Genomic DNA, 10,897 nt, shown 5'->3' with positions numbered 1-10,897 from the left:
TCTGTAACTAAATTAATGATTTGTCAGTAGCATTGTAACACCAACAGCTGAACAAATGATATACATTTTTTTTGACATTGTTTTAATTTTCTGACCAATGGAACTGGGGTACCTAATTCCTTTTCACCAAATGAAACAGTCACAATCTGAATTTCATCTTCTTAACTCTTGAAGGGTAGAAGATGGGGAGAACATCAAGATAATCAAGTGAGTAGAGGATTTATGATTCTCAATAAGCAACAATATGCACTTGAAAATCAAAGCCCACAATTAATCAATCAGCTGTTGGGATATAGATTACTATATAAATAAATGAACCATCTAAAGGACTGTACACTTGCAATTCTTACTAATAAATCTACATCTACTATTTAATCCCAACAATAAGTTCCATTTATTTATTTCATGTGTGTTCCATAAACTTTGTACAATGTGTGAGTTAGAGGACATATACTAAATTTCATCATTCATCAACACCTATGTTCTTTGAAATAAATCCTCCTGACTTAATTGAAGCCATTGCATAGTAATTAGTCCTTTTAGTTCAATCAAGCTTTTGCCACCAAATTCCATGGAACATATCTTCCAAAGAACTTTGTTTTTAAGCAAATACATGAAAACGTTAATCTAAATATTTTATATACAGTAAACAGAACAAAATAAAACTGTAATCTATTTCTTTAAAAAGTATAGTTGCTTTCTTTTGAACTAGTACAGATGCATTTTGGACTAGTACAGACACATATCAATGGGAGGAAACTGAGCAAACTGAGACATTCCCCTGGCCTGGAATTAAGGATATATTGTTTATCCAAGTTCTATTTGATCAATTAATTGAGTAGGAAGTCAGTGAGAGGAAGAGAATAAAAGCAAAATGCACATATACAAAATGCAATCTACCAATTCCTTCACAGTTCTCAAAGTAGTGACTACCTCAAACTCGAGGGCTTTGGAGAGGTACTTTTCTAATGCTAAATGCTAGTGTTACTTACAGTAGATGTTCCTAATGTATCCATACTCTTCCTCACATAGGATTAATTTGATGTAGACACAAAAGTAGTCATAACGTGCTTTGTTGGAGGCATGGGGAGGCAGTAGTACATAAAGGCATTTATTTATTCCAATAGATTAAACCCTTGGTTCTAGTAGGTTAAACCCATACTTTTACCAAACCTTTAAAAACAGTCTCAGTTGTGTTTGATGCATCCATATCATTATTTTAATGGCTTGCAAACATACGGAATTTCTCCAAGTCAAGAAAATAATGCAATGTTAAACTCAGTGCATTGATATTATCTATATGTGTATCATCTATACATGATATACATTCACTGCTTATATGATTATATGATAGGTATATAGGAATACCTTTACATTTAAATGGCCAGTTTCTGGAAATATAATTTCTCCTGTGTTGTACTAAGTAACAACATAACTTAAGAAATTGGATGCCATATAGGATATGCCATTTCTTTACATACAGTAAACCTATAGGGATGTCATGGGATATTTTAAATTTTTGTGAGAAATATATCATATTTTTCAGAGTATAAGACACACCTTTTTCCCTCAAAAAAGAGGCTGAAAATCTGGGTGCATCTTATACACTGAATACAGTATTTTTGGACACCCAAAACCCCACCCCTTCACAAAAAGGGACGTGCAGAGCCTGTAGAAGGCTTTCAGAAAGCTCTTGGGGGCTGGGGAGGGCAGAAATGAATGAAAAATGGGCTGTTTTTTGCTCAATTTTGCCCCCCAGCCCCCAGGAGTACTCTATAAGCTTCCTAAAAGCTATGCATGCAATTTTGTTGACAAAAATGGGCCCGTTTTCACGAAAAATGGGTGGTTTTGGGGTGGTTTGCAAAGTGCAAACACCTTTTTTTATTTTAAGGTTATCTTCAAAACCTTGGTGCGTCTTATACTCCGGTGCGTCTTATACTCCCAAAAATATGGCATTTGTTAGATATCTTTTTTAGCCTAGAGGCAGTGCAATAAAATTACAGAGTACCAATAAAATTTGGGAACTGTTATTTTTATGTCATTTTCTTCTTCAATAATATTTACAACAGTCATAATTTTCTTGAAATTCTCCTCATAGTTCATCACTCAGTTAATAAAGAAGCAGGTTTCTGTATTAACTATTACAATATTAAAATCCAATATTACATTTTTAACTATTAAAAATATTACAATCAGATTTCTTAGAAACAACATGAGACAGCTAAAGATACTGTAGTCAGTAGGGAGAATAGACTAGTCAGTAGGGAGAGACTAGTCAGTAGGGAGAATATGAATATAATTCAGTTAGACATCTGAAAGAAAATATTTCTGTCACCAAAAGAACCTAACATTAATCTAAAGTGGGAGAAATCATTGTATGTACTGCATTTTTCAGATTATAAGACACTCCAGACTATAAAACACACATTAGCTTTAGAGGAGGAAACAAGAAAAAAAATCTGCCTCTGACTCTGCCTCCCAGCATCCATCTGGTATTCATATAGCTAGTATCCTTGCAGCAAACAGCTTCAGCACATTATCGCCGCTGCGGCCCATTTGCCGCTGCATCCCATTTGCAACTGTGGCTCATTTACTGCTGCCGTGCACTGTTTGCCATGGACCATTCACTGCCACCCATTTGCCACTGCCCATTAACCGTGGCCTGTTTGCCATCACCCATTCACCACCACCGTGGCCCATTCGCCACCACCTATTGCTGCCTGTTTGCTGCCGATCGCTGTGATCAGTGGTGAATTGATGGTGGCAAATGGGTGGTGGCAATAGGTAGTGGCGACAGTGATCCCTGCTGACTAGAACAGCTGATTCACATGGCACCAACCTTCCCCCTGCTGCAATATTCACTCTATAAGATGCACAGACTGTTCTAGCTGGGAGAACACGGTTGTACAAATGGAGGCGACCCAGGACTTAACAAATGCTAACAGTTTATTGCTAACAGGTTGTCAAACGCGGCACTTCGCATTTCGTGCATTTCAGCTAACAGGCAACAGCTGAGCCCGGCTTTGACAGCCCTTTATATATGCTGGCTGTCAAGCGGTCAGCCAATCAGCGTTGAGCACAACGCCCCCTAGTGAAATGGACCAGAGGGAAAACTTATGATATATAACACTCCTCCACACTTAGAACGCGCATGCGTAGTCTTCCAAATACCCTGGGTGGCGTCGGACCCGCCCTAATCTTCGCAGAGTCACCCCATAGGAGGCAACCTCTGCCTCGGAGTTAGTAGCCACAGTTCCCAAGGTCTCGGGCCTTGCCCCATCCGACTCTGTCACCGCTGGAAACTCACGGGGAAGATCAGGTAAGTGTCTAGGTTTTTCTATCCTATTACATGATTGCTCAGGGGAGGTAGACCGGGACCTAGGCGTTTGCACATTTCTGTCGGATAGGCCCTGTTGTTCCCCTGCCATGTTTGACTTCCCTTGCCAATTCCATAGCTGATTGATATGGCGCCTCCATACTCAGCTGTCCTCTAGCTCTATCAGGTAAGAGCAGGGGCCTGTGATTTTTCTAACTATTCCCTGGACCCAAAGTGGGTGGCCAGCGTAATTCCGGGCATAAACTGTGGTGTTTAATGGGAACCCCTTAAGCTGACAGTGTGAGTCTAAAGACTTTGATGGGGCATACTCTGGATGTAGCCTGTCTAGTGTTGTTCTGATTCGCTGACCCATTAATAATTCAGTCGGGCTTTTGTTTGTTGTGGAGCATGGGGTGGCATGCTGCCAAAACAGGTACGTGTCTATGTCTTCCTGCCAATTGAGGGGCCCAAACCTAGCCAGCACTTCTTTCGCTGATCTGACAGCGCGTTCTGCTAGGCCATTGGCCGCTGGGTTGAATGGGGCTACAAACGCATGTCGGACCCCAAGTTTGGTAAAGAATTTGTCTAGCAAAGCAGCAGTAAATTGGGGCCCATTGTCAGAAACGACCAGATCAGGTAACCCATGGGTCGAGAACACCCTCCTTAATACCTTGATAATGGCAGGTGCAGTGGTGCTAGACAATAATGCAATTTCAACCCACTTAGAATAAGCATCAACAATAACAATAAAAGTCTGGCCTTTTACTGGGCCTGCCAAGTCCATATGAATCCTGGACCATGGAGCCCTTGGCTGCTCCCAATTCTGGATGGGAGCTCTGGGACAGGCAGGTCGGGACACCTGGCACTTAGAACAGCCAGAGACCCACCTTGCAAAGTCCTGGTCCATGCCCGGACACCAAGCATAGCTCCGGCCCAGTGACTTCATTCTGACGATGCCCGGGTGGTCTTTGTGGAGAGTTGTCAGCACCGCTTCTCGTAGGGAGGCAGGAACGACCACTCGGCTACCCTATAGGAGGCAACCCTGCTGCGACGAGAGTTCGTGTTGCCTGGTCAAAAAGGGTTGCCACTCGGTGCCCAGTGGTTTAGCTGGCCATCCTCGTTCAGTCCAAGCCAGCAACTTGGAGAGTAGTTTGTCCTGCCGTGTGTGTGTGGCCACGTCAGAGGCTGTGATTGGTAACTGCATCTCATTGATCAGCAAAACCTCAGAGGCAGGCGCTGGGTCTTGAACTGCTATGGGCAAGAAGCCCCTGCTCAAGGTGTTGGCATGGCAAATGTGCTTCCCCAGCCTGTGATGCAGGGTGTAGTTGTAGGCAGCCAGGAACACAGTCCATCTCATGAATCTGGGAGATAAAATCTGGGGCATCTGTTTGTCCCCAGCGATGATGCCCAGCAGGGGCTTGTGATCAGTCACTATGTGGAAATGACAGCCATAGAGATACAAGTGAAAACGCTTCACCCCAGCCACTATAGCCAAAGCTTCCCGATCAAGCTGGCTATAGTTTCTTTCGGATGAGGATAGGGTGCAAGAGAAAAATGCTACAGGGGCTTCTAGGCCTGACTGCAGACGGTGGCTTAAAACTGCTCCTACCCTGTAAGGGGACGCGTCACAAGTCAGAATCACCGGGAGGGATTCGTCGTATTGGTGCAAGACACTCTCAGAAGTTAAAAACCTTTTAACATTCTCAAAAGCTGTGGCTTCCTTCTTGCCCCAAACCCACTTCGCTGAGCGGTCTAACAATCTGTGGAGGGGCTCCACAACAGATGCTTTGTGAGGCAGGAAAATATTGTAAAAATTGAGCAGAAGCTCGGCTTTGGTTGTAGGTGTAGGAGCCTGACTAATCGCCCGCACCTTCTCAGGGGTCGGATGGATCCCTTTCTTGTCTACTAAAAAACCCAAAAATTCGACTTGGGGAACTGCAATCTGGCACTTGGCCATTTTAAGCTTTAAGCCAGCACCACGGAAACGCCGAAGTACGGTTCGCAAATGGGCCCTAAGATGGGACAGGGAACGGGCTGACACCAGGACGTTGTCAAAATAGGGAACGATGCCTGGTATCCCTTGTAGCAGCCTTTCCATCAAATTTTGAAACAGTCCAGGTGCTACGCTGACCCCAAATTGTAAGCGCTTGCACTTAAATGCATCCCTATGTGTAACTATAGTCTGTGCTTCAGCAGTTGCCTCATTCACAGGCAACTGCTGATATGCTTGAGCTAGGTCAAGCTTTGCAAATATGGTTCCCTGCCCCAGGGAGTGCAGCAAATGCTGCACCACTGGCACGGGGTATGCGCTCTGCTGCAATGCGCGGTTCAAGGTACATTTAAAGTCCGCGCAGATGCGCACAGAGCCATCATGCTTAACTGGTGTAACAATGGGAGTTTCCCAACGGGCATGGTCAATAGGTTCTAATACCCCATGGGTCAAGAACTTGTCTAATTCTGCGTCTTCTTTAGGTTTTAACGCAAAAGGTACCCTACACGGCTTTAGATGCCGTGGTGGTACCTGGGGGTCTAAGTTAAATGAGATGGGGGTGCCAATGTATTTTCCCAATCCTTCCCCGAAAATTTCGGGAAACTCCTTAATCAGCATGTCAAGGAGTGGAGTGGTCTGAATCTGATCTATGCCGGTTATGGCTAGACCACAACCACTGTTGTGCGGGACAGCACTGGGGCATAATGATTTTATAACTTGGACATTAAAATGTCCCAGGTCACATCATGGATGGAGTGTGGGGCAACCAGGGTCTCTGCCAGATTAAACATCTCCGTACTACATAAATTTAAAAAACCTGCCTTTTTTCGCTGTTCAGTTAGGTCTGTAAAGCCATTGGCTTCTAAAAAACACTCAAAATGGGAAATGTATGAGCCCCAAGTCTCTGTGGTCGCATTGAAAATGGCTAGGGTGTTCATTGAGGCCATCTCTGAGGTAATTTCTTTCTTTGTCGATTAACCAGAGGCAGTCTTCGTAGGCAAGTGACTTATTCGACCTCTCGTCATGTGATTCCCTGAGGGAATTCAGCTCTCAGTGACTCAGCTCGTAGGTTAGTGACTTTCACAGCTCTGCCTGGGCTCCGCCTGTGTATCCCACCTTCATCGCCAATGTTCTAGCTGGGAGAACACAGGTGTACAAACGGAGGCAAGCCAGGACTTAGCAAATGCTAACAGTTTATTGCTAACAGGTTGCCAAACGCGGCACTTCACATTTCGCGCGTTTCAGCTAACAGGCAACAGCTGAGCCCGGCTTTGACAGCCCTTTATATATGCCGGCTGTCAAGCGGTCAGCCAATCAGCGTTGAGCACAATGTGCCCCCTAGTGAAACGGACCAGAGGGAAAACTTATGATACATAACACAGACATTTCCACCCACTTTTCGAGGGGGGGGGGAAGTGTGTCTTATAGCCTGAAAAATACAGTATTTTTTTCCTCTGTTCTATTATATTCCTAGAAAATTAAAACATAAAGTGAAAGGAAGAAGAATAAAATGCTTGAAATATTATGTCTATATCTTTCTGATAACATTTTCATATAAAAGATAAAATATATTAAGAAAATCTAATCCAAAAATGAAATTAATTCCTCAGAAATTTCATATAACCAATATAATAGAAAATGGTAAACAAACAGATTTTTACAAGGAATACAAATCAGACATTTAAAATATCTAGTATTAAGCTTCATTAGAGAACACAGACTGATGGGAAATCACTGTTGAGATAAATAAGAGCTTATAGGATCAACAAAACACACCATTACCATAGGAAGAATGAGCATTATGAATAGAAAATCAATACATGAGGAAATTAGCCAGACTTATCATATCACAAGAATAATGAAACAGTGGCAAATATGGCAGACATAATATTCTGCATTCAGTTTGGAACAGTGTTCATTTCAACAGTATGAACATTATCCTAACACTCCAGGGCAAAGCTGAAGGATCCCAGTAGAATAAAAACAAAATGTTAAAACATCCAGTATTAACATTCAATAAACAGAACAGACTGATGGGAAATCACTGTTGACATAAATAAGGGCTTATAGGATCAACAAAACACACCATTACTCTGAAATATTAAACTCACCTTGACTAAGATTTGCTCATCATTCTTCAAATTTAAATCCTCACAGGCTAGGATAGGGTCACTCACCCCACAGGTTAGAGGTTGATTAGTCAGAGTATTTGAACAGTTTTCCTCATGAAAATTGCAGTGGCTTTTTCTAGAATCTCTGGTGAGTGAAACAGTATGGCAGTAAGACTGAAGAAAGGCTCGGACTCCATCCACCCCAACAAATTGTGACACTGGGACACCACTGAAATGTACACTTTCTGACTCTAACAATTTCAAATTCTTCCACCTGTACAACCGGATGGCCAATAAGACAAGGAGGAAAGTAAAAAACAAGCAGGAGACAAACGCCACACTAATCACTAGGTAAAAAGTGAGGTCTGACTGAGGATCTACAGGAGCTGAGATGTTGCTCAGATCTGAAAGAATTTCAGGGATGCTGTCAGCCAGAACAACCGTGAGAGTGACAGAGGCAGAGAGAGGTGGTTGGCCGTTGTCCTTCACTAAAACCACCAGGATTTGCTTCAGGGCATCTTTCTCCAGAAAAAGCCGAGCAGTCCTGATGTCACCAGTGTGGAGTCCCACAGTGAAGAGCCCTGGTTCTGTTGCTTTGATCAGCTGATAGGAGAGCCAGGAATTCTGGCCAGAATCTGCATCTACTGCCACCACTTTAGTGACCAGGTAACCTGGCTCAGAAGAGCGAGGGGCCAGCTCAATTCCAGTGGAGCCATCAGCGGGAGGAGAGGGGTACAGGATCTCTGGCATATTATCATTCTGGTCCAAGATGAAGAGAGTCACTGAGACATTAGAGCTGAGTGATGGGGATCCACCATCCTGAGCCTTGACCTGGAACTGAATCTCTTGAATCTCCTCATAGTCCAAGGAGCTTAGGGCATAGACGGTCCCTGTCTCAGAATTAATGGAGAGGTAGGAGGAGAGGGGTGAGTCCCGCATTCGGCTATCAATGATGGAGTAAGTTATTCTGGCATTTTCTTCCCAGTCTGGATCATTTGCTTTAAGGGAAAAGGCTGAGGCACCTTTTGGATTATTTTCTAGAAGGTAGGAAGTATATTTTGATTCCAGAAACTGTGGAGGGTTGTCATTTGTGTCTAACACCTGGAGTGAAATAACGACAGATGTAGAGAGTGGTGGTGCCCCGTCATCCACTGCTGTAACAGTGATAGAGTAAGTTGGCAATTGTTCCCTGTCAAGGGTTTTGTCTGTCTCTAAACTGTAGAAACTCTCCATTGTTTTCTTGAGCCGAAAAGGGAGGTTGCTTGGAATTGAGCATTTAACCTCTCCGTTGTCTCCTGAATCTCTGTCTCGGGCATTTAAAATGGCAATGACAGTTCCAGCTGGAGAATTCTCAGGCACCAAGTTGATCACAAAGGTGATGGCTAACTCAGGTGCATTATCATTTAGGTCTGTAACCAAAATCACAACCTTTGACCTATCACTCAGCCCACCCCCATCCATGGCTTGTACTTCAAATTCATATGTTGATGATGTTTCAAAATCAAGGCTCCCCACAAGGATAATTTCCCCTGAAGTTGAATTTAACAGAAACATTTTTTTATTGTTCTTGTTTATTTCCTCAAAAGAATATTTTACTTCTCCATTGATTCCTTCATCCATATCAACAGCTATTACTGTAGCTATTGTGGATCCTTTGGGCATGTTCTCTTTGAGATTTACTTCATAGATTGGTTGGCTAAAAACTGGTACATTATCATTTGCATCTAGAACAATGATATGAATCTGTACTGTGCCAGACCTAATGGGATCGCCACCATCAAAAGCTGTAAGGATCAAATCATAAACTGATTGCTCTTCCCTGTCCACTGATTTTTCCAACACCAGTTTAGTATATCTGGTGCCAGTTTCACCTCTTTGCATCTCCAGGGAAAAATGATTACTATCTGTGAGTTGGTAGTTTTGCACAGAATTCATTCCCAGGTCTGGATCTTGAGCTTTTGGTAGAGGAAATTGTTCTTTTAATGCTGACATCTCACTGATTTTCATTGTCCATTCCTTTGAGAGAAATTGAGGAGCATTGTCATTTACATCTGTGATTTCTACTTCAATTCCATAAAGCTTTAGTTTACTTTCAATAAGTATTTGGAATTTTATTATGCATTTTTCTGTCTCTTTGCATATTTTCTCTCTGTCTATTAATTGGGAAATTTCTAAATGTCCACGGTTGACATTCAGAATAAAATATTGAATTGTACCTGCATTAATGACGACACGAAGTCCATGATCTAAAAGCTGTTTCCCATCCATTCCCAGATCCTTAGCAATGTTTCCCACAAAAGTACCTTTTGGCATCTCTTCAGGAATGGAATAATGGATCTGTCCAGAAACTGCTTCCCAAACAATAATCATAATAAAGTATTGCAGAATTCTCTGTTCATAATTCCATAATCTCTTGGTTTTCTTCATTGTTTTGCTACAATATAAATAGCATCCACTCAGGATTAAAAGCTCTTTTGATAGTACTTACTGACTGCTGAGATTCTTTTGTGCTGTCTCAAGTTCCAGTTGAAAATATATTGTATCCAGGTTTGGAAGCAAAATATGCTTCTGTTTCACTGTTGCCTGATCTCTGTATTGATGTGCTTTAATGTATTGACAAAGCTGGAGTGGCTCATTCTTACGTTTTTGTTCTTCAGTGGTAAATAGTGACACCCAGAGGCTCAATCCAAAACTGCAGAATATCCTTGGTCATAGAAATGATATACAGTATTTGCCACCATTTGTTTAAAAAAATCTATACTGTTTTTTATTTTAAAAAAATAACACAAACAGAACAGTTACAATTCACAAGAAAACAAATAAATTTTAAAAGAAACAGTAAAGCAGGTTAAAACCAGCAACAATGCATACAAGGGAGCCAATGGCTAATCACATTTAGAGTGGAATAATGACCACAAGGGAAAAAGAGCTGAAGAACAAGAAGATCGAAGAATATCTAATCAAGAAATATCACTTAGAAACAAGGAAGATCAAAGAAGCACTGGAAATAATAAAGCAGCAAATAACAGCTATAGCCAAGGAGATTAGCAGCTACAAAGCTGGAATTGCAAATTATAAGCAGAACCTGCAATTTCAATCCAATCGGAAGACTTTCTACCAATCCATCAATGGAGAAACTGAAGTAAATCAGTCAATATCTGACAAGGAAGAAACAGTTCTGGGTGCAGAAATGGGATAACCCAAAGAAATACAACAAGGATACAGCTTGGTTAAAAGAGGTGGATAAGAATAAAAAAGAAATTGAAATGAAAGAACTAGAAGAAATGATGAAGAAAAGAGCATGGAAGATCAAGAATTTGGTCAGCAACAGGTGAAAATGACCTGCATGGTTTTTGGTTGGGCCTTTCCAATCACCAGAGATGTGTTGTTTTTCCAGGTGAGATCTTTTGACTAATAAGCACTCCGAAGAATTTAAAAGAGGAAACCCTCTCCACACAGCCCCCCTCAATATACAGTGGG

The 10,897-nt window shown here is 41.9% G+C and overlaps 1 protein-coding gene across 1 annotated transcript; it reads right to left on the bottom strand.

The window, feature by feature from the left end:
• Positions 1-7,286: 7,286 nt before the first annotated feature.
• On the bottom strand, positions 7,287-9,993 carry LOC309390754 (protocadherin gamma-A6-like). The gene has a single exon (XM_081950458.1). The coding sequence runs from the start codon at positions 9,842-9,844 to the stop codon at positions 7,379-7,381; it is 2,466 nt and encodes an 821-aa protein (XP_081806584.1). The 5' UTR covers positions 9,845-9,993; the 3' UTR covers positions 7,287-7,378.
• Positions 9,994-10,897: the final 904 nt, after the last annotated feature.

Source organism: Natrix helvetica (assembly GCF_964273705.1).
Source record: "Natrix helvetica genome assembly, chromosome: 4".
Taxonomy (NCBI): Eukaryota; Metazoa; Chordata; class Lepidosauria; order Squamata; family Natricidae; genus Natrix; species Natrix helvetica.
Note: the sequence above shows the minus strand (reverse complement) of the source record. Positions and strands in the feature narration are given on the sequence as shown.

Excerpts from the sequence above, each read along its gene's own strand:
- LOC309390754 (XM_081950458.1), bottom strand. The coding sequence starts at position 9,844 with ATGAAGAAAACCAAGAGATTATGGAATTATGAACAGAGAATTCTGCAA.